This window comes from Andrena cerasifolii, chromosome 6 (assembly GCF_050908995.1).
Source record: "Andrena cerasifolii isolate SP2316 chromosome 6, iyAndCera1_principal, whole genome shotgun sequence".
In the NCBI taxonomy this organism is placed as follows: domain Eukaryota; kingdom Metazoa; phylum Arthropoda; class Insecta; order Hymenoptera; family Andrenidae; genus Andrena; species Andrena cerasifolii.
This window is the reverse complement of record NC_135123.1, coordinates 12,638,088-12,664,186: the sequence shown is the minus strand read 5'-3', so window position 1 is coordinate 12,664,186 and position 26,099 is coordinate 12,638,088. Positions and strand designations below refer to the sequence as shown.

General features: G+C 49.2%; 2 protein-coding genes across 2 annotated transcripts in view; one reads left to right on the top strand and one right to left on the bottom strand.

Moving 5' to 3' along the window:
- The window catches only part of LOC143370357 (uncharacterized), a 29,030-nt gene extending 7,159 nt beyond the window's left edge, over positions 1-21,871 (bottom strand). The window contains exons 1-7 of the mRNA XM_076815374.1: positions 21,645-21,871; positions 3,989-4,284; positions 3,703-3,870; positions 2,447-3,550; positions 1,954-2,189; positions 1,698-1,835; positions 1,222-1,492 (exon numbers count right to left, since the gene is read on the bottom strand). Of these exons, the coding sequence (XP_076671489.1) occupies positions 1,222-1,492; positions 1,698-1,835; positions 1,954-2,189; positions 2,447-3,550; positions 3,703-3,870; positions 3,989-4,284; positions 21,645-21,804 (2,373 nt within the window). The 5' untranslated portion in view covers positions 21,805-21,871. The remainder of the gene's footprint in view (positions 1-1,221; positions 1,493-1,697; positions 1,836-1,953; positions 2,190-2,446; positions 3,551-3,702; positions 3,871-3,988; positions 4,285-21,644) is intronic.
- LOC143370371 (cytochrome b5) overlaps positions 1-26,099 on the top strand; it is a 58,709-nt gene that overhangs the window by 20,944 nt on the left and 11,666 nt on the right. The window contains exons 2-3 of the mRNA XM_076815401.1: positions 5,230-5,322; positions 15,509-15,624. Of these exons, the coding sequence (XP_076671516.1) occupies positions 15,584-15,624 (41 nt within the window). The 5' untranslated portion in view covers positions 5,230-5,322; positions 15,509-15,583. The remainder of the gene's footprint in view (positions 1-5,229; positions 5,323-15,508; positions 15,625-26,099) is intronic.

Genomic DNA, 26,099 nt, shown 5'->3' with positions numbered 1-26,099 from the left:
ATCGGTGGTTGGCAGGGTGTACCTCTGGTGGGTGGGTGACTTACGGTGATTAATACACTGGGCTGCCGAGGGGGGGACAGTTTAGGCGTAAATGGGGGGTTGAGGGGTGAGTCGGTAGCGTCAGACAAGAGAGAAGCATGGTGGTTTTCTCACGAGACGAGCATGATCGTTGAAAGCATTCGTATGGTAAAATCTAGAAGTCGTTATTCAGCTCGGAGCGGAGAAAGTTGATTAGCGAGACGAAAGTAGTGATCGTGGGGTAGAAATGGAACCGCAGTGCTTGCCTATTTGCGTTCGCTAAGTAGCAACTATGCGCAAAACTATATGTATCGAAAGGCGTGGAGTATGATCCTTAGGCTCGCTAGAGTGAATCGTAGGATGCGGCTAATGGGCAGGCAGAGAGAATAATGTTATAGACAGAGATCTACGAAACGATCGAGGGGTATATAAAAAACTAAGCTACGTGATCGGCGAAACCTCTAGTTTCCCCGTGGCTTCCGTCGTGTGGCGAATGCCAAGCGATTACGTCGCCCCGATGGCATTTACTTCCACGAGAATACTTGCTCACGCCCGCGAGATGGCCGGCTATAAATCGTTAATGCCCCCGCGGGAAGCGTGAATGAACGTGTAACAGCGAACGATTGTTATCTTGTTTAACGTCCGGGGATATTTTTGAACGACACTCCTTGGAAAAGCGTCTCGCTGCATTTCGTCGAAAGATCCGGCCCGTCGAACAACGCCGCCGCGATTCCGACGAAACGTCCCCGACAAACTCGCGTCCCCCGGCTTCCTAGACTTTCGTCTTTCTTCGCGACACAATCTCTCGGGGAAACTTTCCCTGACGCTTCGCGGAGAATAGCTCTTCGGTGGGGAACTTCGGTGAACAGACGGCGATAAACGCCTGAATGACACTCTGCGAGACTGAGCGGGAAAGAAGTTGCGGATGTGTTTGGATCTTTCGCGATTAGACGAAGCTCAAGATAGTCGAACGAACGTGAAACGTATAAGAGATACTTTCAGAAAGGTATTATAAAATACGTTGTGGGAGACATAGAAGAGAGACATGAAACGAGCCTCAGATCCAAAGTGTTCGCAGCTCCGATCTCGAGCCTGCCGTGACGCAAGTGCCAGGATGACGGTGTCGCGTGACAAATAGAGAGACAGGAATACGACTCTAATATCTATGTCGTGGACAGTATGTACGAAAAGAGGAAGACTCACCTTCGACACGCCGCCCCCTCCCCCGCCCCCGCCGCCACCTCCGCCGCCGGATGCGATCGGACCGCGTCCGGGTGCGACGTAGAGGCTTTCCGTACGCTTAGGCTGCCCTGGACTCGGCAGAATGTCCTGCCCAAGGCCACGATTCTTCAGGAGGGCCCCCTCGAATTGGCTGGAAGTCGAGGCGGCGTACGTCGGCGTCGCGGTGCCGCTTCCCACCACGGATCCGTTCAGCGGAGTGCCCGATCGAATCGCGCTCGGTGCTCTCATTGATCTGCGTTCAGAGATCGGTGTTTTCAGAACCTCTCTAACTTACATTTCCATCAGGGTTGGTGAAAGCTTTTGATTCTTTACTCATGTTTGCGTGGAACATTGCATAGAAGGAGATGGAGTGAGTGCAGGATTATCTCTAGTGGAATTGCATTAAATTTAATTGTTTTTCGATGTCTCCGAGTTGAGACATTCCCAAGTTCATTCACCTGTCGAGCATGTCCTGGGGCGGGTTCGTGATGGTTTTATCGACGGACGGCTGTCGCGATCCAGTCAACCGGGAATGCGCTCTAGCGTAACGATCTACGGAACTATCACGGCTGGGCGGCCTCTTATAATGATCCAGTCTGTAAAATGATAGGTGAGGATCGATCGAGTTAAAGATAGGCCGTTTAGAGACGAGACGGAGGGACTCTACTTAAGAATCTTGAATCTAATGGTTCGTTTATCTAATGAAGCCAAGACCTGTCGTTCAGCGTTTGCCCAATGGTGCCGGGTCGATCCTGGGGAGTTAGGACCCTGCTGTTCCTTCGTATACTCGTTGAACTCGATGGTCGTTGTGCGTCCCCAATCCCATCAGGCTGGTACTGTTGTGGAACTTGGGGTTGTTGCTGGGGTGGTAGTGGCTGTTGCTGCCCGTAAAGCTGCTGGGAACTGTACTGGTTCATCTGACCTTGCCCGTACTGGTTTGGCATCGTGGTCTGAAATGATGGTACAAGATCGATTCTAACGCCTGATTCAACTGCACGCAAGGAGATGCGAACAAGTGTTAAAGCCACTCTTTGGTTAACTCCCAACACATCATCGGGATCGTTAGACTCCATTCAGGAACACGGACACACTAGCTTCTTACATCTAGCTAGATCAAGAACTGTTCATCGAGGTGATGCTAATAAATAATCCTCAAGCCATTGTCAGTGTTAGGACAAAACGCGAGTAGTCTATCTAGAGTGATCACCTGCTGATTCGGATAACCCTGCATATTCTGGTAGCCCTGTGCAGCAGCTAACTGTTGCTGCTGATACAAATACTGATCGGGCTGAGGTGGATTCATAGGCTGGTACTGCGGCTGACCGTACGGACTACCCTGAACAGGGAACTGATTTTGCGGAGCGTACGGACCCCCCGGAAACTGGCCCATTTGCTGATACTGATTCGGTATACGGTTAGGGTACTGGACCTGCTGAACGGGGTTCTGTGCCATCGGCTGGGGGAACTGCGATTGGTAAGGGATCTGTCCGCTCAGGGTAGTCTGGTTCAATTGATTCAATGGTAACTGGTTCACGAGCTGAGCGGGTGTCACCTGATTCTGTAACTCATTCTCCGAGAGCTGGTTCTGAGGCAGCTGGTTCTGCGGCAGTTGGTTCTGCGGCATCTGATTCTGCGGCTTCATGCTGGCCCTTCTGATCGCCTGCATCACGCTGCTCGCGGTGGACGTGGCGGACTGGGCGGCCGTCGACGTCGGCTCTCCCGACGAGCTGCCACCCTTCATGGTCGCGGAAGCTTGCTGATCGACGCTGGCCTTATGGAGGATACTTTTCCCCGGCGCGGTGTCCTGAGGCGGTGGCACGTATTTAGGTATCTCCCTGTTCCGTAACCTCTCTAACCCAGGCTGCCGGAAGTCCGGCGCGAACTGCTTGGCCGTCTGCTGCGCCAGCTCCGAGTCCTCTCTTGCGTGCTCGGCAGCGATGTCCGCCAATTCAGCTCTGCCACGGGCTGTCGCCGTTCTCGAGATCGCGATGTCCGCTTTCTGAAGGGCGATCTTGCTCGCCCTCTGGGCGGCGTTCACCGCTGCCTCTATCCTCTCGCGGAACTTGGCCGATCTGATAAGGAACAGGTGCTTCTTCTTCTGACTGGTGATCAGGACGTTGTTCTTGTACTTCCCCTCCTCCTTAGTGCTATCACGAAACGTCGTCACGCCGTAGCCGTACTTCCGATTGTTGAACCATTCACCCTCGTAACGGAGGCCGTCGCTGCGCTCCGATATACCGAAGCCTGTCCTCTTGTCGTTCTTCCACTCGCCCAGGTACGTCTCGGTCACCGAGGCGTCCATTTGCTCGTCCTGCAACCAGAATGCTGTCCTTAGCAGATGGGACTAGTCTCAGAGCACTGTCCTTGCGGTCAGAAAGCCTGGACTGATGGACTTATGATCAGGTGTTGGAAGAAACAACAGTCACCGCGGGCACCAGGGTGGTGTCTTTAAGAAAAACTCACCTCGATGACGAAGGACGCGTTGCTGTCCGTATGAACGGATGCCGAGGCTTGGCTTTGCGAGCTCTCTGTCGACATCCATGACGCTGAACTGGCGTTACTTCTAATACTGCCCCCGGTGCCACGTTTTTCTAGGTCACCCGTACTCCTTTGTTTCCGGATTTTCAGGCCCTGCAATCATTTTCACCCTTCAAGCGTCTATCCTCAATAATGGATGCCCTGTTCTCTCTTGCATGAAAGAAAAAACATTGACTGGACATTCGTGGAAGGTATTAAAGTTGCTCCTTACCGAAAGGATGCCCTTCTTCAGAGACTTTTCCGTGAGGCTCTTTCTTCGAGCCGGAGGATCATCGCTCCTGGCTTTCAACACGAAACCACCCCTGCTATCGTCCACTCGGCGATCCCTTCTATCAGTCGGCTCCGGCGTTGGTGCAATCGGCCCACCCCCATCCGCGCTTCTCAAGGATGTTAAGGAAGCTCTGACTTGCTTCGAGGGCTTGTAATGGCTCGCCAAACCGAACGGGGCACTGGCTCTCACGCCGTACCCGTGCCTCATTCCTCGGAGCCATTGTCCTTGATACGTGCCTATAAAACGGAATAATAATAATAATTCTTTATTGCCCAGTACACTTTACAAAACAAAACATATGAGAAAGCGAGAAAGGGAAAAAGAAAAAGAAAAGTTAGACTTGAATAGCACGTGTAACAGTAGAGGAGTGCAAAGGGCGAGGTACAGCTGTCAGCTGTTGTTAACCTTACAATTTAAAGCTACTTAAAACTAACACTAATAGTGTATATGTAAGTAAATGTAGACAGCCAAATCATCATTCTATCAATCATTTAGCCTCCTCGAAATTATCGCAGCCACCTGCTACCACAAATTACAGTAGCAGTAAATTATCTTAGAAAATTTCATCCCATGTCAACTGTCTTCATCAAGACCGTATCGAGTTCTCTGCTCCGCGCATAATTGAAATACATATGTATTCTGTTTCGAGGCGTCCGATCAAAGTGGCTCACCAGCCCGCGGTGGCAGCAGAGTCCTGAAAATCGCGTTCCAGGAACGGTCCTCCGTGCAGACGGACGTGACGAATCCCGTGGAACAGACGCGCTTGGTAATAAGGTGCATTGTTTTTGCCAAAACGTGACCCGCGTTTCAAAATCCGCCGCATGATTCACGTTCTGCACGAAACAGGCGCGTTACACGCTCGTCGCGTACCCAGGGATGGAATTACCCAGGGTAGACGTGTGGGTGTGAGCCTCTTCGGGAAAATGTAAATTCCACGCCGATGAGGTACCACAAACCGTCTGCAGACCGTCGATGTAACCGGATGGACGATGATCGTAAAAACGAGTCATTACACACCACGTTTCGTGGAAGAATTTCACTTATTCGCGAACGCTCACTGTTCAGCCCCTCACTCGGTCCTCCTTTAATTCGCGTATCTTTTCCTGTTAATAATCGGTCGAACTTTACGTCGAATAATTGAAATACGTTTGGATCTCTATATAATTTTTTTTTTGTTTCAGTGAACCGTAGAAACTCCAAGGTCAGCGCACAGTGGGGTCACGAGAGTATGCGAGCGCTTGCGATAATAAATTCCAATGTACAAGGTGTGCGAGGTAAATATTGACTCGGTTTAAAGAAAAGAATCTGATCGCGTATGTAGCAGTTGCGAAACATTTACACAGAGATCGTTATGAAAAGAAAATTATGGGGAATTTGGACGTGCCACGGATTATCGCCTGTAGACACGTAATTGGGGTTGGAATGCGGCTCAATTAATAACGTGTTAATAAATTACCGTTATGAAATGAAAATTTCATAATTGCCACATACACTACCAGACTTCCTTCAAATCTTGAGTAATACTAATTCTCGCGTCTGAATGTACGTATAATATTTCCAAGATGTGAATGCAGCTCGCGTATCGGTCACGGTACAGTTTGTTCTTTGCGATTCGCCACATTGTTGCCCAAGTCCCACTGCTATTCGGGTTGGGAAAAGTGGTTCGTTACAAACTAGAACGGAGCCTGCGACGATCAACAAAGTGGCAGCGACTCTCGAAAGCGTTTCCAGGTCCGCGCCACCCCCTGCTACCCTCTATTATTCGGCCAACAATAATCATCAAAGCCTTCCGTCCCGTATACGTCGGGCATTAAAAAAGTGGCCCGATTGCAGTGGGGAACGATGCATCGTTTGTCATTCCACGATGCATCCTCGTGCTTCCCTCCCTCTATGCTGGTCGCGAGCACAAAGCGGCCGTCCACGGGTTCGATTCGCGTGCAGAGCCGACGATCACCTTCATTCGGTAGTCTCTATACTGCCACCCCCCTTGGAAGGCTTTAAAAATAACTTAATCCGAGTGGTTGTGCCGGTGACAGGCGATTGCGAAGATAGACTGGAGAGAAAATTGTGCTGGAAAACGGATGGAAGCGATACAGATAACACTGAGGTCTAAGAAACAGTTCGGGGTAAAAACGATGATATACTGGAGTGTTGAGGATCAAAAGCCAAGGGACTCATAATATTATCTTCTTGTTTTGTTTCCTCTGGCCGAGCCGCCTCGTAGAGTGGGCGTTAAAAAATTCAGTTGACAGTTAGTCATGGGTATCCGAACGTTTGCTAAGGTCGTTACGAGAGAAGCAGCTCTCGTCAGGCCGCTGATCGATTGCAGCGGCAGCCTCGTTTCAGGAAAAGTACGGCCACGCTGGCGAGAGGGCTAGGAAAATGGAGTCTGCGGACGGGCATTATTGCAGATGGCTGTATATACGTATGGAAACGGCCGACTCCCTTCCAAGCGGAATATTATTTCGCCAGCACGTTTAAGCAAGTGGGTCACGCCGTGGTTCTCTCGACACGCTTCGGCTGCCGATGCAACACTGGTCCACGAAATTGCACGGCCTTAAATCGCGTCTAACCGTGCACGCCTCTTTCTTTTCCCCTCTCAATTAATCCCGTCACCACCATTCAGCCACTTTTCGCCCGCTATCGAGAGTGGCTTTCGACGTTCCAATTCCCGAATCACACACTCGCTCCAGCATCTTTCGAATGGCGAGCTTTGAAACGCGATATTCCGGGGAATTTATCGAGTGCGATGGTAATTAGCGGTTTACCGAGTTTAGACCACAAACGCAGACATGTTCTGAAACACAGACCTGACAGAAGCGCGTTAGAACATGTACTCTTCCCTGATAACTATTCTTCTCAGAATCAATCGGCCCACCAGCGTAGCGCGCGCATTAGAAAATACGAAGGATATCTCCTAGGAGGTGTACAGAGCGATAAGGCTGGCTGTGATTCTTTGCTTCGTTCTATCTTCGCGATACGATCCGCCACGCCTAGGTACAAATCACTCGACCCATGAGCTCTCTGCTGACTCTCGCATTTTCCCAGGGAATTGTACCACCCTATATAATAACCAGTGAACTTGCTGACACATCGTAAACGCGTTTTTTCGCATTTGCATTTCCCCCGATGAATCATTACTCCCACCTCTTGCCTCGCTAGAACGCTAGTCCTACAGAAGCTCCAAAATGGGAAGCATCGTCGAAGGTCACGCTTCCAAATTCGACACGACCACGGGAATTGGTTTGTACTCGTGGTCGCCCGAATTTCCGTTCGATCGCGCATGAATTGCCCGGCGAGATCTTAGGGAAACGGATCGAGATTACGGTGGCTGGGAGCAATGAAAACCGCTCTGCTCGGGCTATTGAGGTCAGCTCGTTGCCTCGTCTCTTGGAAACGGCTCGGGGCAAAAAGTCCCGTCGACGACGTCTCGCTGTCCCCCGGAACCCGAACGACTCGGTCGCCAGACAAAGCGATCGGCCAGCGATGGGGATAATCGCGGGGAATTCGCGAGCCGCGCGAAAAGAACGGGCCGACCATTGATGCACACTGTCTGCTAGCGACGACCCAGATTAATTATCGTCGCGCTTCTAATTCCGCGGCGCGGCGCGCCTCGTCTGCCCGCCGTCTGTTTCTTTTGGCGCGGCGAGGAGAGCGCACCTCGCGGAAACTTTTACTGGTTATTGAATTTCCGTCGACTCGGCTTTTCCCTTCCCCTACGGTTGCTCCACTTCGCCACGGCTCGTTCTCAAGAAGTATCGAGTTTCTCGCTTTTGTGTCGCTCGACTTTGTCTCGATTCGCGCTCTCCCCTATCGAGATGTTATCTCTCCTTCCCTATTGGTATGGTAATTGAAGACCTGTACTAGTAGCTTGGGATTACTTCTCGATCGGAGCCGAATCACGAAATCCCTTAGTGGTCGAACACGATTGAGTCTCAGTTACACCGTCTTGGTAATAAATTCAGCACCCTGCGGAATATCAGGCCAGCTAATTGCGATGTAACTGACTCTATAAAAAAGTATATATAAAACCTCTACGATCTCGTATCCTTCTGTCATCTACCGTTACTGCAATTTTATCTTCTCCGCCGAAAACATTATCGGTTCCATCGATACGTCAATCAAGATTCATTCACCCATTTACGATCCCCATTGACGTTCGTTCCATTCAATCCGGATGTAATTGCTCCCGGGGATAGCGTTCGCAATTGATTGTTCCCGAAAACGTTTACCCCGGTCGTCCCTCTATTTATCAACCGACTTCTAACTCCAAGCGTTCTATTTAGCCTGTCTCCCCATGCGAGGATACTATCCAACCTGTTCCGTGTACGTTGCGAGGCTGAAGACCCTTTCTGGCTTGTGTCCGTCGCGCGTCAAGTACCAGCGGCCATCGCGGGTAAAAAGTTTAATTCGACGCAGGCCCGAAGACCGGGAGAACTCGTGCGAAAATAATCATCCACGAAATTCGCCGTTGAACCATTTATCGCCGGTGTCTGCCTTTTTTCCTTTCGGCCGGCGCAAACGTTCCTCCTGACGGAGCACCGCCAGCGGCTGATTACACGCGCGCTGATACCAATGAACCGTAACAGTCCAGCGTGAAATCCACATGACATAGAGTATAGACGTTCGCGATAAACAATCGAACAGTACGTGTCTCGGAAGAGAAATTCGTTATCCACGGGTAAACAGAAGCGGTCGTACGGTCCTGTTCCGCTACATGGCACTGGCTGGCCCGCCTGAAATAGCGCGGCCACCTTCTGAGATGGTGGTCGCCTGCACGTGCAACGAAAATTCTGTTGGTGCTAGTGAGAATTGGCCGTGCGAGTGTATTTCGGTCCGCAGCCTCCACCAGATCGCCACTAACCACCCCACGGGCCTGTCGTTCTCATCTGTTTGTTCCTGTCGGATGCTCCTCGATACCTGAGCGCGATGTCCCCGTACACCTTGCCCCGTCAGCAGGGCCTCGCTTTTTTTGCCTGACTCGCGCGGTCCTGTTTCAAGCCTGATACCCAACAGTTGGCCCGGAAAGCCAAATGCCTCGGCGAGTACCAACGGCGCATGGTTGCGGTTGCTCGAGAGCGTGGGTGGACTTTATAGCAAGGGTTGAATCTTAAGACGGGCCCGCTAACTTAATTTGCCTATTTCTCAACTGTTATTCACGGAGAATTGCACACTGATATGATATCCTTGTCTCTTTCACCTCCTCTCACGCGAGACACTTGCAACGAGGTGGGAGAATTTCCCAGGCTACGTTTCATTTCTGCGAGCACCCTCGAGGATACTTCTTTCTCCCAGGCCCTCTGCATATCTTTTCATTCGAGGTAATCAACATTCAGGACGCATCAAGGAACGAGCGAGGAGCGCCGAGACACTTCTATCCCGTCTGCCTTTAAAGCAGCTCCAATGCTGCGCTCGCGAAGTTCCTTTCCCGAACGAAGCTCCCGAATAGAACCAAAATTAGATCATCCGAATCCCGGTTATTTCCATCGACTCGTTATCGCTATCATCGCGGTATCGTCTACCACGCTGCGGCGAAGGCCGGTTTATATGAAACCTATTAATTAGCGCGCCAGAGAATGCAGGCGTGCCGCTGGCCGCGTACGGGTGGGAGAGCAAAAAAAAAAAAGGAGAGATTGTTCGCGTAAAAAAAGACGCTTCTAAAAGCGTAACGAACGTGTTCACTCGCTCTCCCCCCGAGTAGTGAACGATTACTCTCGCACCGGCACGCAATAAGCCGTGACGCAAGGCGCTCGAAAAACGGAAATGACGGCAGCCCGCAAAGTAGGTGACGCTGGTTTTATCAACGAAAGCCAATCCTCCGTTATAATATCGAACGGCAGAAGCTTTGTACGCGGCGGACGGCGCGAGGGATCGCGGTACCCTCGTCGAGTTGTCGATGCAGAAAAAAGGGAAGACGTTTCGCGAGGTCCACGCGCGAATCGTCCCGTGCCTTCGCGACTGCTGTACGCACACGAACCGTTCTCGATAAGTGGATGAGTAGACGAGTGTACATCGAGTTCACGAGGAAACGAGGTCGTTCCGCGACGACAGTTAGCCGCGCGAGTCAGTCGCTTCCCGCGGGGGTTGTAACTGGCAGACAGAATTGTTGTTCTCCGCGTTTCCTCCGCGCTGGACCTCGAGGGGCGGCTCTCGAGGACGAGGCGTAACAGAATTATTCCTCCAGTGCATTGGCCGACACGTTGCACTCCGTCCACTCACCGTAACCAACTTTATTCCGAGCTGGAGCGCTTTTACGGTGTCTTCTACGAGCGGTTGCTGGTGGTTGGTCTGTTCTCAGAGCCGTGCGCCGAGCATCCAGTGGATTTGGAAAGCAATTGTCTGGCGTAATCGTCTGATTGCTTGCGGCAGTTGTCTACATTAGTTTTGCAGTTCGCACACTCGTGGAAATTGAATCTGGCGGTATACCCTATTCGTTCCTTTCCGTAGGTTTAAGCTCGCCCCGCTCTAACAGTTGTGTAACATTTATTCCACCCCAGCGGTTCAGGGCTAATTTTATGCAGGCCCCGAGCGATGTATGCGGCGGAGCATTGATTGAGTACGATCGAATAATTGGAGGAACAAAAGGAAAGAGGTTATGGAATGAACGGACGGGTGTGCCAAGAGCGGGACCTATTAAATTCCACTCGGTTGTAATTAATTTTCTCTCGTTGTGTTTGTACCTCGTTTCGCAACGTGTCCTTCCCTCCTTTTCATTTCCCACGTTTAATTTCAAAGCCCCCTAGCAAACTGCCCTGCACAGTCGCTTACGTGCATCTCGATTTCTGCGTTCTTTGAGCCTCCGAGCGTTTCGAACTAATCCCCGGGGAATGTGACGAAAATCCAATACCAATTCGAGCAGCCTGTAACGATGATTCCACCTCCGCTTGGCCAAATTCGTTACGCGGCTACGTTTAACGAGTCCGCTTGCGGAACAATCGATTCGCAACAAGTGTTTACACCGAATAGCCGTTTGTCGCTTTAGTATCAACGCTTTTCACGAGTGCAGTCGACTTTCGACAAATAATAAAACCTCTCTGCGGACGAATTAAAAGCTCCGAGAGAAAGAAAGTCGCTGAAGCATTGACGCATGATCCGAGAGCCCCAATTTACGGGAGTGGCGCACGGGCACCCAGGGATTCTCTCCTCTGGACCTTAAAGTCGTCCCAGCTGGAAGCGAGATGCCCGGCATTCCACGACTAATCGACCTGCCTCAAAGTTTTTTAGGGGGATGTCGCGACGGGAGGTCAGAAGCTCGTGAAAGTCCGCGCGATTTATCGGGAGAGCGTGGAAGGTTCAAGAACTCTATTAGCCAGCCAGAGTCTGCGGAGTGATAGGAGGTCAACCCGGTTTCCTTCCCTCCACGAGGTCGAGCTTACGCATCCGCGGCTATGTGCACGCGCACACGTACGGACACCGAGGGCCGCGGGCTCGCGCGAGCAGCCGTGTGTGCGGTAGCATTGGTATTTATAAATAAATGCGTCGGCCACGTGCCGCGGGAGAAATGGAATGGCGTTTGGAGAGTGCCTTAACTCGACCAAGAAGCTTAAAACGGCCTGGTCAGGGGTGTAGAAGTGGATAGGGGGGAGGGAGATCAGGGTGGAAGGAACATGCCGAACGCGCGATGGACCGCCGTCGCGACCGCGTTTGTTGTTTAATTTTCTTTGGGGCTGCTTGGTGCTTTGATGGGTTCTGTGGTGGTCGAGCTCGAGAATCCGCTTAGCTTCTTTTGGGCTGGTCGGTGGTGAGAAACGGGGGATGAAGGAGAACAAGTTTCGTTTCAGAAGTCTTCGCGTGAATGTTGAAAGCTGTTCGAACCATTGTCCCGTTGATTGTTGGACTCGGAATTATTATTCGAGGCTCGTCTACTCAGCGTGGGGATTTTTCAGAGGTACAAGGGCCGAGTTTACGATTCCTCCTCGGAACGTTGAAATCTTCTTGTTTGAACCAGCTCGCCGTTAAAACTTTTGTAACGAACCGCGTCTAATTTTAGGGGTACCTTCGGCATTCATTGACGAAAGTTCGCGTGCAAAATAAAAATAAACGCCGCCTATGTGAACAGTTAATCCTCTCCGAGGCTCTGCTTCTGGGCGGAGTTTTAACGAGCCAACCTTTCAGCGGGAGCGGAGGGAACGATCATTAGAAGTTGTCGATATTATTAGACCATTATGCACGTTACGATAACGCAAGGAACGCGAATATTTATGTAACTGTATGGCGGAGATTTATAACATTGTTGTACCGAGAGCCGGTATCACCGGCGCTGCCAAATGACGCGCGTGTGATCAGAATAAGCGTAGCCCGCGACGAATGCGGAATGAGAGACGATGAACGACGGGATCAGAATTTTTCATCCCATTTAAAACGCACCCCGACGTCGCGCATGAAAAATATATGAAGCACCAACTGCGGGAGTATTCCTGAGATTTCCACCAGCCTCCCCTCTCCCGGCGCCCCTTGTAATCCATTTTCTCCCCCCTCCATCAATTATTAATCGCGCTGCCAGCTCGCGAATCGTGCAACAACAAATGTGTACATTACCGCGAACAACAGTGGCGAATCGCTACACACGGTGCACGGTATTCTGAAGAGCTGTGACATAAAAACTCGTGTTGAAATTAATTTCATTGGCTTTTGGACACCCTCCAGGAAAACTCTACTGCTGTCTTTCCGTAGGATTAGTTTTATTAGGTGACTATTCCACGCGCGAGCCCGTTCAATTCGAATCTGAGACGATAGGCTCATTGAACGATCTCGGGGATTAAATTTTAAGGATTTTTGCCCTGGCAGTGATGGCGTTTACAAAATGCAAGAACGGAGAGTGGAGTCGGTATTATTTTCGGCGCAATGAAAAATCGCGAATAAATTTCCATCGGATGCTGCGCGGTGGTTCATCTTCGCCGAATTCCTCCCGTCGACCTTTAATTAAGGACGATAATTAACTGCGCGCCCGGGCCACCGATGCTTTTTGTGTACGATAAATCTTCGCGGCGTGGTTCCTCGTGTTTCACGACGTCGCTGTGACGTTTATCGGCCCCATGGATGTGCTTTCGCCTTGCACAGGGACACGTCATGCGAATTTTCTTCACGCCGACCTTCGGATACGCCCAATTGACGCAGCCGCGTTAATTTCGCGAATAAATACGCGGACCAGCGGAACGAATGACCTTTCTGCTCCGCGATTCGCGTTCGCCGGGTTTTGTCGAACGAATTTAGTTTCTTCGAGTCGAATATTTATCGCCCTGGATGTTCGACAGGAAAATAGAACACGGGGCGATAAATATTCCGCGATATTTTCTGCGGGAATGTTTGCAGGAGCTTTGCCCGGCGAGCTCGCGCTGTCGAATAAATTTTAAAAAATACTTTTAATCGATAATCCGGGCTATTCCTCGCGGCCTCTTCGTTTCCTTTTTGCTTTCCGTTCAAATATGTACGAAAGTGTGGAAGGCATTCCTGATTCGGTCTTCGTTCGCGAGGCCTGCTGTCGTCCACAGTGGAGTAGGTCGTTAATGATCAGACGCGGCTGACCAAATGCGGTAGGACGTCGAGTATTGGAAAATCGACTCCCTCCGGGGCTATGCATTATCGAAATTTTCGATCATACACGAATTAGCCATTGTCTTTGAGATAAATTATACTCCCTGTGCTAATTTTCATCTCCATGACGCTACTGCAACGCAGAAGCTCTGCCAGAAAAAAAACACCTCTGCGAATAAACCAAAATACTCGACTGAAATAATTTCTCGATAGGAAGATCAATCTCGACGAAGCCGCGAAGCCAATTCGTTACAGGCAGGAATTCGCATCCATCAAGAGCCTCGCGAACTTTCTCGTCCTCCCCGCACGAGCTACACACGGCCTGTATCCTCGGTTTTCTTTCGCGGGGCGCGAGCATCCATTACTTAAACGAACGACATTCTTGTTTGAGGGCGTGGAACGGCCGTTTAATATTTATGAACCCCCGGAGAGGTATCGAGGCGGGACACGTCCACGAAATATTCTGCTGTCCGTGATTTCGCGCGGTTCAGTAATTAATCGCGTCCCTGAATTACGCGCTTTAATTAATCGCTCGATTCCCACCCACCTTCTTTTCGCTGCCGCCTCGAGACAGCCCTACGAGATATTATTCGACCGTTCGTCGTTCAAGATCTCGTTAAAATCACCTCGTGACCACTTGTCGATTAAAATTTACCGAATAAATTATAAACAGCTTGACAGAAAATCACGTGTACTCCGCCTGCAACGAAAAAAGCTCGTGTCGTCTGGGCGTTGGCGTTAAATATTATGAGGGTATTCAAAGGGGCGCGGCTGGAGAGCAAACAGATTTTCTTTTTTATGCGCAACGTAAAGCTCTGTCAGCGGAGCTTATTCCAGATACAAACTGGACATTTTAACCGGCGCACACAGACGCACGGTTAACGAGGTTATATTGACGTTTAAAGATAGATCGTGAAATATGGATCACCGATGTTTACCGAATCACCTATACGTGTATCATTTTGCGTTAACCCGTCTCTAGGCCGCGGAAACGCGTTACTTTCGCGCCAGACGAAATTAAATTCTTCTCCTACATCCACGTAGCGAACGACTAGGCGAGAGGAAGCGTGCACGGTGTGGAGCGTTTGGGGGCGGAAGGTGAGGCGGGAGGGAGCTTCATTTCGTTTCTCTTAATCTAGAAAAACTGCTCGTTCGTCTCCCCGCGGGAGAAAAAATAAGAAGAACGCTCTGTTCATTCAAGACCGCTTTTTCCAGCGTGAAATCAACCCCCGCGGATCAGCCTGTTTTCTTTGGTGAAGGGCCTGTAGGATCGTTCCTCTCTCGCCCATTCTCCGCTCCTAACTTCGCTGATTGCGGGATAAGCTCTGTGAGGGCTCTCGTGGCTTGGAGGAGAGACGATAAGAATCGTACGTAAAAAGCAGAAACGGCTCTGTAATCGACGCCTGAAAGTCCGCCGTTTCCAGCCATTCCCTTCCCCAAACGGGATCCCGACCGTTGGATCGCTGTCACACCCAGGCGAACCCTGAACGTTGCTCTCTCATTAATTTCCACCAGGCTATTACGCAGAAAGCGTAGAACAAATCGCCCCCGTTTCATCCCGCCGAGTAATCACCTTTTAACGGGAACGACCACGCTCCTTCCGAACGGCGGTTTCCGCGAATTAATTCTACGCGAGGATTGTTATGCAAATGGGACGTTTTCTTGGTCTGTTTGCTTTCCGAATTTTAATCTTATCATCTGTTATTCTTTCAGCGAATTGCTCTCCGTTACTGGCGACAGGCTTCAGAATAGCTGCTCTAATAATTTATGATCACTCCTTCCTGCCCTCCTTCGGTACTCCTATGTTTTTAGCAGGTCGATGGTACGAAGCTTCGATACGGCGAATTATTTTGCTTCGTAAGGGCTGACGCGACAGCCGACGCAAGGGTTACACGTTGTAACCTACGTGTGTATATTTTGTTTAAGGATCGGGAAAGCCGCCGACAACCTTGACCAGCAGTCAAAGGCTTGAACCAGAGGGGGTGAATCAACGAGCCCCGCATGAGCCGCTTTGAAGGTGGACTCGCCCAGCGGAAGCTGCGGTAAGCTTAACCACGATATTTGCATGGACTCGTCCTTCTCCACGCGGTTTGCACACACGTGCGCTTCCACTTTGCACTTGGATGCACGCGCCTGTGCATACGGCCGATGCCATTGGCACGATACACTTCGCGGCGGAATTGTTCCCTTCAATCTACATACACTATCGCGAGTTCGCCTCGCAATTAACGGCCTCGAAGATACAAAAGGAATGGAAATTCGTTTTACCGGCGTATCACGTTGCAAAACGCAATCTGCAGAATTGTTGCACCGCTTGGGAAATCACCTGCTTTCCGTTTCGCAGCTTATTGAGAAACTTCAACCGGGGCATTTAGATCGTATGTTAGATACGTATTTTTGGCTACAAGTGCACCGTGTTCAACGAGTGGATGAACCACAAAGAATCCTCAGAATAACGTTGTATGTATTTCGAATGACTCGGTGTACCTTGCTGCAGTTGCATCCGAAGAATGCACATCTGCATCGCAGATTTCCGCCGATCGCGAGCCACCCTTTTCTTCGCTGGTTATATTCGTAATCGTCGGGCGAATAATTGAGGGGCGTTCATTAAAATGACCAAGTGCTTGAGCTAGTAGCTCGCGAAACGTCACGAAGAGTTATGTCTTCGTTAATTATATTACGTGCTTAAATGGAGCACTGAAGCGCAGGAGAATAGTTAAATCATGTAAGATATGCATCAGCTGGATTCTGGCTAATTCCTTTCCCTTTAAAAACGGTTAGACTTGGCACAATTTTCCCATTCGCAATTCTCTGTCTTTTACGCAATAGTAGAACATCTAAGACAGTAAAGAACCTCAATTTATTCCACATTCAAATTTTAATAACTCTCGCCAGAAGTTTGTCTTTATTTCTTCGCGTGTTCTTTGCTATTCGATCGATTCCAAGCTGAAATGCCAACCAATGGGAACTCCACTGAACGTCGTCCTACGCATCGATGAGTCCCCGGAGCTTCCAATGGCCAAACACGGTACGCCGATCTCTAGTTTCGAGAATTTCGCCTAGAAACCAGTGTGTTGCGCCTCGAATACGGAGAAGCCTCCTGGCACGGTCACGTCATCTCGGACGTGCGTGCCACACACGCGCGAAAATAGCACGATTATTCCGCCGGAATTGGTCGCGCGGTGCGTTCTCCCAAGCTCTGATCTACGAACGTCACGAGACGCTTGCACACGTGCTAATTAAATGGGCCCATGGTTCATCGGTATCCAAAAGTTCAGAGCGCGTTTCCTATTCAAACAGCATCCAACACTCACGTGGCACCAGCATACCATCCTCGTTTCACGAGTACCATTGCTCCCACGCTGGTGATATCGTCATCGAGGCAAGAGACCCACGGCGAGCGTGTCTACTAATCGCGGAGCTGATTATTTTTAACAACAATTAACATGAAAATCGAAACAGGTTTCAGTAGCTCCAGATCAACCCTCGGTGTCCTGAAAATAGATTTATTTCTTCATCACGCTCCTGCAAGTAAGACTCGGGGCTTCCCTTTTTCACTTTGCGCGCTGCGAAGAAACTTCAGCAGCCGCTGCCTACCAGAACAAACTTCTCAATCCTTTGAAATCCTGTGTAACGAGTTCGTCCGCGAGAAAAAACTAACCGCTGTCAGAAGAAATATTTTCCAGGTCAGCGAGCTCGTGCGGCATAATTCTCGCAAACGCTCGAGCCATCCCTCTCTGGCAGTTGTGTTTCGCGATAACCGCGAAACATTTCTCACCCCCGGTGCGTGGAGAAGGCGGCCGGGAAGAAAGAACGGTTCCTTAAAGCGTGAAGCCGGAAGCAACGAGCCGAGATCGCGCGGGGTGGGAAGGAAACGGCGGGGCTTCCTGTAGCTCCGCAGTCCCTCCTGCGAGAGTTACGAGTGGCTCGTTAGACATTCCTTAAGTAACGATTTTACGGGCGAGGCATACATCATCGGCCGCGTTTCTTCCTTGACACGGGGCGCCGTAAGAGCAGAAAACGCGGGCAGCTGGCTCCTCCGGCTCTAAATAAAGCGCTCAAGTGCAACACGGGCGAGATGAAACACAATAAAACTTATCTGCGCCACTCCCTTGCCCCCCCTTTGTCTCTCCCTTCGCTAACTCGTTACATCCCCTTTTTCCCTCTATTTTCCTCCGTTTTCTGCCACCCAGTTTCTCTTCCTCGCCCCCATTGTTACGTTTCCTTCCCAATCTCGCGTTGTATTGCTTCTCTTCCCATTCCTCGAATCAACGTTTTCTTTCCCAGGATAGTCCGGTTGCTTCGTGTTTTTTTTTTATTTTTCTCCCCAATGCTTGTTCTTTATTTCCTACTTAGTTTCTTGCTTCTCGTTTCAATCAGTCGCTCTTCTGTGCGTTCCCGGTTGGAACGCATTGCGTGCGAAGGTGCAATAACGCGCTCGTGTAACTCACACTCCTGAGAACAGCTATTACGCCATTCCTGGTAAATTAATGTCGAAGAATGTAGGGTGGACGTAGAATTACGAGGAATTCATCTGGTTTTCTACTGCGTAGGGGTGCACAGAGCACAGGATTCTGTTTGTCTATTTGCGTTAACTGAGGATGCAGAATCCACACAGCTTTCGAGGCGTGGGTTTTCATTATTTCGCACTGACGACCAGATTACCGAAAAAGCTCACGCCATTTCCTCGTCAGATAGGAAACAGGCCTGACAAAGGAAGCTTGCCGTTACAAATCGACTACACCGTTCATCGCGTCGGAAACAAAAAGTTGCGTGCTTTTTGAGGGGAGCAGAAACGTCTGTTCCACTGTCAGGTCAGGGGATCGATGAATCGATAGGTTCAATTTGTCTCTGTCTCTTTCGTTATTCTTTCCACTTCTTTCGAGAAAATCGAAGCAGCAAAATATGTTTGGTAGTTCGCACGGGACTATTATTTACGAGAGTTCTCATCTCCGTCAAATGAAGCTGTCTGAGAACTTCTTGTAGACTATCATCCCCTTAACACTGTAATCGTTCACTGACTATACTCGTATTCGAACAGAGGATAATCCGTCAAGATTCACTGTCTGAATCTCCCTGCCTCTAAAGATCCTTCCAATATAATTTCATCTATGAACAGTACCTTGATGCTACGCCTCCGTACATTCTGTCACTATCGATCGATCCGAGAGCATCAGGCCAACGGCGTATTTACCATAATAATTTAATTCCAACGCTCACTCGTTCATCCCGGCGATATCCAGTATGTCCAGTCGGTTTACTAACGCCGAGATTTTCTTCGTTTTTTAACCACGGGTTGAACGCCCGGTCCGTCAGAGGCAGATGAGTCGAAGGACATTCCAGAACGACGAAGGAAAATAGAATACCGCGTGTGGCCGGACAGAAAATTCGATCGATCCCGATTTGCTCGTTCATTTGGCGCTGGTGGTCCTCCTCGCGGCGAGGGGTGAAGGCCGAGCCATGGGAGAGAAGGATAGCAGGGTGAATCGTGGCACAAACGATCGGAGAAAAGCAAGAACGTCCCTCCCCCGTGGGAGGAAAAAGAAAAGCGAATGACCATTCGAAGGAGAAGTCGTTTTCGTTTGCTTTTGCGTTGGAGGATTCCCAGAGCGTCGGAATCATCGACACGGGGAAGATTGAAGGTATCGATCGCTCTAGCGTCGTGATCGGTTCGAGCTTCTATTCGTCTGGGGCCGCGAGATTGACTGAAATCGAATCTGAACGTAGTCCCACTTGCAGATGTAATGCTGCCGTATTCTCTGGCGTTTTTCGCGTGCAATTCGGAGCGCAGCTACTTCCAGTGGTACAGGTAAAGCGTAACTCAGACTATAATTCGATACCTCTGAAGAATCGAGTTTTATCCTGGCAGATGGACGTATTCCATAGTAATATCTTGTCGTAATTATTCCCAGCATTATCGGCGACGGTGGCTCTCATTTTCGCATGTAATTTGAATTAATCTGAATTTTAATGAGTTCTGCGACGACCGCCGCAATATCCTACATCAATTTTCAGTACCAAGCGAGTAGCATTATTTCCCCATTGCGCGGCCAGTAGAATATCATGAAATTCCCTCCGTGCTTCCCTAAATTAAACAGCCCGATGCATCTCTGCGCACATCACTCCGGAAACGAATACAAAATGCAAAGAAAACAGTATTCATGGTTTGTCCGCTGCAGAGTCCAATATTCAGCGTGCGTAATCTCGCAATGATGTAGGGAGAATCGATGGACATTGAACACCACCGTTTTGTCGCGTCTTCCGGGGCATTCAAGTTCGTCCGTCCCAGGCCGTGGGGCCGTTGCTCGGTGCCTCACAGCGACAGATCGTCGATTTATTTTTTCTAGAGCCGTCGGGCCACGCTCACGACCGCGGGCGCGCGCGTGCTCACGCGCGAATCGAGGTCGTCCGTGGACTTTCGAAACGTTACAACGGGCCAGGAAAATAGTTGGAGGGTGAGTCAGACGATTTTATCGTGGACGATCTAAAAGTTGCCCGAGGAGTCGCAGGGGCAGAGGAACAACGTTCCTTTGCATTTTCATGGGCCGGAGAAATGTGCTTGGCTACGGCCACCGTCGCGAGAGAATGATGAATATTAAATGAAGCTGGCCGGACGAGAATGAGGACGCGAGGATTTATACCAACCCTCGCGCCTCGCCGTTCTTTTCCTTATTCCGTGCGTCGAAACGCGTGTTTACCCACCCTCGAACGGGAAACGGGGTTAAACAGCACTCTCGAGATGCGGGGGAAATTTCGATTGCGCCGCGTAAACGGGCAAATGAAAGTTGTTTCTGCCCCGCGGGGCGCGGGTCGAGCTTAAATTTACTCGCTTGTCACGGAAGAGTTTGGGATTGCGATAGTAATCGGGGCGAGTAAGATTAAAAGACGTGTCCGCGACCGGCGAGATCGCTTGGCTCTAATGTTTTAGGACCCTCTCGTGACGCAATAGTTTCCTTTCCGCGTGATTAATCGCAGGTCATTTAGGACGGACCGATTGCGATAGCACGTGACCTTAAAACATCGACCCGTGCGACCTCTGTCGTCCACGAAGGGGGATGCTTCGCAGGGTTAAAATTATGGAAATTCGGCGCGGCTCGCCACGTGACACGCACAATTGTACCGCACGCGAGCCTCTGTCGCGCGGTTTTTAATCTGACCGTTCATTTATTAAATCCCCCTCCACGAAATTGGATCCCTATGAAATTGAAAGCTTTGCCAACGTCGACCTCGTCTTGTGGTTTAAATATGTCCTGTGTTGCACGATTTCCGTGACAATTTCTTGAAAATCGACGCGTCAAACTCTTCCATGGGAATAAAGCGAAGAATTAAGAAGTGTCTTAATGCAAGGTCGAACGAAATCGAATTACTGTGTTTATTAATTATTAATCCAACGAAACAGAGCGTCAGAATAGGCGACAGTCCCGTTGGATCAGCCGCCAAATTGGCAGTGTTCCCAATTTCACGCGAAAAAGGGACGGTGCGCCGCAGACCCGCCGATAATTAAAACGCTTATTAATAACCGCAAATTAAACGCAAAAAAGAGGAGCGAAACCGCGCGGTGTCGAATCGGAGTGGGATGAAAGATCGTCGAGGCATCGACAGGTCGAGTCGATTAATTCGTATTGAGATGAAATCTATTCAGAAGCGTCAGGGACACGTGTCCTGTCGTTTGGAGCTGACACAGATTTCTGCGAATCGCGCAGGCCATCAGGATACGGCGTATCCTTTGATCTGCTCCTGACAGCTTTGTTTCCCTTGCACTCTAGAATTACGCGTCGACCCTCCATTACATCCTCGAACGAACAGTTTGTTTTATTTTGCATTTTATTGCCGTGTTCCGAGGCTCCGTTCAATCAAAAGGAGATTGAGTCTGTATCTACTCAGACAATGAATATTACCCCTAACTACGCGTTGATTTCTTCATTCACCATTGTTAGAGCAGAAATATGATTCGGTACGCTACTGATACAGGCTTTTCACCTATTTTTTCCACATAAAATGATAGGGTCTAATGATGTCTGGCTTCTTGTTCTATGAATTATAAAATAAAAGTAAGACTCACCGCTGTCAGCGTAGGTCTCCGAGCCGTAGCCGTCCTGGAGACCGTTTGTCCACGTGCCCTCGTACCTCGCCGTGGACGTGGTCGATTGTCGAACACCGTAGCGACCCTTGAATCCCTGTGTCCACTCCCCACGATAAATCCACCGTCCACGGGTTTCCATGCCCAGACCATGCCGCTTCCCGTTCTGCCACTGGCCCTCGTAAGCCGACACTGAAATCGGATATCGTCGGTGACAATACGATCCAGAGATCTCAGGAAATGAATCACCCGCTTTTTACCCCCGCAGGCCAGGGTAATTAAAGGATTGTCCCCGTTTCGAACACTTGTTGCTTCAGTGGATTCAATTTTTTTTTTATTTTTCAACGATAATTCCCTAGCTGATGGTTCTTGCCCAGGGGCGATTTCTCTCCTTTCGGAAAGTAGGTGGGATTGAAGTGTGAGGAGCGTAGGGTAGTCTAGATCCGTTGATAACGGATCCAGGCTTACGAGGAAATCTGAGGAGGGTTCGGAGTGCTGTCAAGAGTAATTTTCACTTGACTGATTGAAACATTAAGTGAAATCAACTTCCATTCCTTAAATTTATACTTTCATGAAGAATTTCATATGCTTTGTCACTATTCGCTGTAAGAATGAGAGCAGTCGACATTAGATGAATGAAATTTTTACGACTCCATTATCGAATCGCTCGTCCCTCGTTTGTTCCACGATCCTGATCCGAATGCAAGTAATTAGAATGCCTTGCCTTCTCTGTTTCTAACACACGGCCAACACGAAAGGAATACATTATCGATATCCTTCTGTCTTCTCGATGCTTCTCTCCGGTTCGAATATTCATGCGCTTTTCTACTGTGCAGTTGGGGATTCGAGACGAATCCGTTTCGCGAGGCCGACTTTTCGTCGACTTCTGGGCTGGAGAATCCTTGAATCTGAAGAAGCAATTTTCCTTTCTGCCTTCAAGCGACGACAGCAATGACGTTTCCACCAGCGTTGCATAGTACGCAGAATATACTGGCAAATACTTTGATAGCTTTATTTAAAAGGACGTAGGTATAAACGAGAAGCGATGAAAAAATTTCTTCACTTTTATATTCCAAAGAGGGAAAGCATGTGTTTTGCAGCTATGAAATTCTAATCGCCTGCTCGATGTCCTCGCGTTCAATACTTCAAATTCAATGCAGTTTCGCGAAATGAAAATCGTCGGAAAAATTTCTCCTCGATCAAGTGCACAATTTTCCTGTTATTTTAAATATTTCGTTCAGCCTGCAACTACACGAACCTCTAATCATCTGCCTGAATAATCAGCCGAACCAGTTTCTCTTTGCCGAGTGTTAAATGGAGTGAAACGTTAACAACGCTCAACATTGTAACGCGTGCACATGAGTATTAACGAAGAGGCCCTCACTTTCAGCGTTTCATTTAACTGCCTTTCTAATCGACAACGAATCATCGCTAGCATCATCGCGATCCTAGTAACCATTAGCATATTTACCGAGCAAGAGAGCGGAATACATAAAACTCTTGACCGCCCTTATGGAACTGCGAAAGCCTCTCAGCGCACCGAGAGATATCTTCTCTGCGATCTAGCGTTACCATTTTTCCTCCATCCCCGTCTTTCCTCGGCCTTTTTTCAATATATTCGCAGGCATCGTTCGCAGTCTGCCGGAGACCGTTTCCACGGGAATTACGCTTCGACAATCGCGACGATATTCACGCGCCAATGCGGCCTTGTAAACAGCTCCGGAGCTCGTTTTAATTAACAACGATTCGTAATTGAAAATTGCGTCGATATCGCCGGAGGAAAGCTCCGCCTGGATTCGTTAGGGGGAAAACGTGGGAAATCAACGAATATTGGAGCACGCAGACCAGCAGCCCGCCACGCGGATGCCATTTAATGAAGAAAGTTTCGAAATTTTTCCCGCCCTCGTATCGACAGTTTTCACAAAGAAGCACAACGGGGAGAATATAGCGCGACCCCCCGAGGATTCCCGACCGCAGTCTGTGGAAAAATTTCTCTGAGATAGATAGCACTAACTTCGAGGCTTTGAAACTTTATTAATCGCAAATATGACGAGAGCCAGGTCCAAGAATCTTGCTCCCGGGGATCTGTTTTCAGAGGTGAAAGGCGAACGAGGGAGACTGTCTTTTCTAAAAAAGCAAACCAGTAATCAGATAATCCCCGTGATCACGGAGTCGTCTGGTTTCGTCAACGACAGTCAGGACCGCGATTTATCGGGCATCCCTATGAAAACGTGAGTTGACGAAGACCTTGCTCCAGTTTAGACGGAAACGAAACGACGGAATCTCTCGGCCCAGATACGTGGTCGCCGGGAACACGAGTTCCCCATCCTCGTCCCTCCCTTCTTTCCCCTTTCTATTTTCTTTCCACGGTATTTCCACCCTCGAAGCCGTGCGGGCCACGGGCTCCGATCGCGAAGATCCGCCGAAACGACGCGGGAATATTAAAAGAAACGGCCACTCGCGCTTGGGGATCTTTAATACGCCGTAATTGCTTTTTTTCTGACTATCAAATGGGCACACGGGGCCACTGAATTCTTAAAGGCACGAGCAATTACGTTGATAAGGACGGTGGAATAATTTACATTACCAGTGCGAAGGTGGCTGGCGATGTTTCATTCTAATTTCCCCGAGATCTTTTACGATTGCACTGGAAAAAGTTGACGGGCAGCAGTCCGATTCTACTTACGACTATACATTTGAAAGCACAACTTTTCAAGCAAATTTCCCAGCCATTTTCACATTCGATTGAACGCAGATTTCATTCCGAGTCTGGGAAAAGGGGCAAAGGAGTTAGCGATGAATCGACTGGCCGGCGAAAACGTATTATTACTTCTCAATTAGAAGCCCGTTTGGCGTGTGCGTGACTTTCGCTCGTGATACGATCGAAGCTCGATCCTTACAGCGACGTTCTTCTGTCACGTGTCGCCACGGAATCCGCGATGTGTTCCCGTAATTGTTACACGACTGTTTAATGTCGTTGGTTAATCGATACGTACAGCACGCACGAGAGCCCCGTGGCTTAATTCTGAAATTGAATTTTCAAAGGAGTCACGAACTTTTCGACAATTTTAATAATAATCGTTTGAATAGATGTAGGAGTTCTGCGTTTTCTACGTATGAATTTACTTTGGAAAATAAAATTGCAAAGGGGAACTTGGCAATCGTAAAGTTGCTGGAGCCAGTTTTATACTTTAATGGCCGCTCGAGAAAGCAGAATGTGGTTAGATAAAATTGACCTACTTCAAAGTTTTTATGATTTAATAGAACCCCACCTAAAATCGAATACAAGGGGCACCGATGGATAATGGTTACAGAGCTTTTCAGATGCAAGCCTCTTGTTCGTCAAAGCAATCCTTGCTTCTCCTATTTGTGCTAATAACCTGTAATACCGAGGTCCAATCGGATTATCAGAGGTCGAGATGCTTGGATACTAGCGATAGTTTGGGCGTTCCAATAATTGACATTCGATAATGTGCAGATATTCTTGAACAATTCCAAGCGTCGATATATCCCAGCGACCTATTCATCGAGTATTCGAATTTCGAAGGTCCTTTAAGATTATTGGGAGGCTGCGGATGTGAAGTTACGTCGAGAATCACGGAACGTGCGAATATTCTAAATACAGTAGCGTCGGTACATTTTTCAGGTTAGACCCAGTCCTCCTCTCCCATCGATAAACATCCGCGACTAAGAATACATAAAATATGTAGGTCGATTCCCCTATGCGCTGAAACGTGTGTCACCCGAAGTTAATAACAATTATATTTACGGGCTGCCTCGTTGCACTGGACTATTTAAAGCCGCGTGACAAAATTTCTTCCGGAACGATCGGGGGCTCAAATATAGTCGCGCCACGTTGCCCACTTTCGTAGAAAGCAATCACGAGAATCTTCCAACAATCCCAGTTCCATTCAAGAGCGGAGGTATTCAAAAGTACAGAATGGACATACGACAACCGTGCTGCACTACCTTTATCAACCAGGCATGAAAAGAAAATATAAATTCTCCTTCCACTTGTCTCTTGAGTCATCCAACTAATCGAGAAGGACGAGTAAACAATCCTACTAAGCTATGAAAAAGATTCACGAAACAAAAGTGGGTTTTCCCTCACTGACCTAAGGCTATCTCCCGCGCGTGGATTTGGCTGAAACAGTAAAGCGTTTCATGAATCTCTAAACCAGCGGTGGGTAAGCTGACAAAGTGGAAGTACAACGTTGCATGCCAGACAGAGAATTATTTTTTCCTCCGTTGGAGTGGCTGTCTGAGAGCGCAGGGATCCTGCGAAACTCGGTGGAAACGATTGTCTGCCGCGTCCATGAACTATGTCCTAGCTACTCGAATCCCAGTGACCCGGACTCGTTGTCCTTGCACTCGGTGACCCAGTTTCAGGATCGGGAGATTCCCGGCCGGCCCCAGGTATATACCGAGATACGTGTC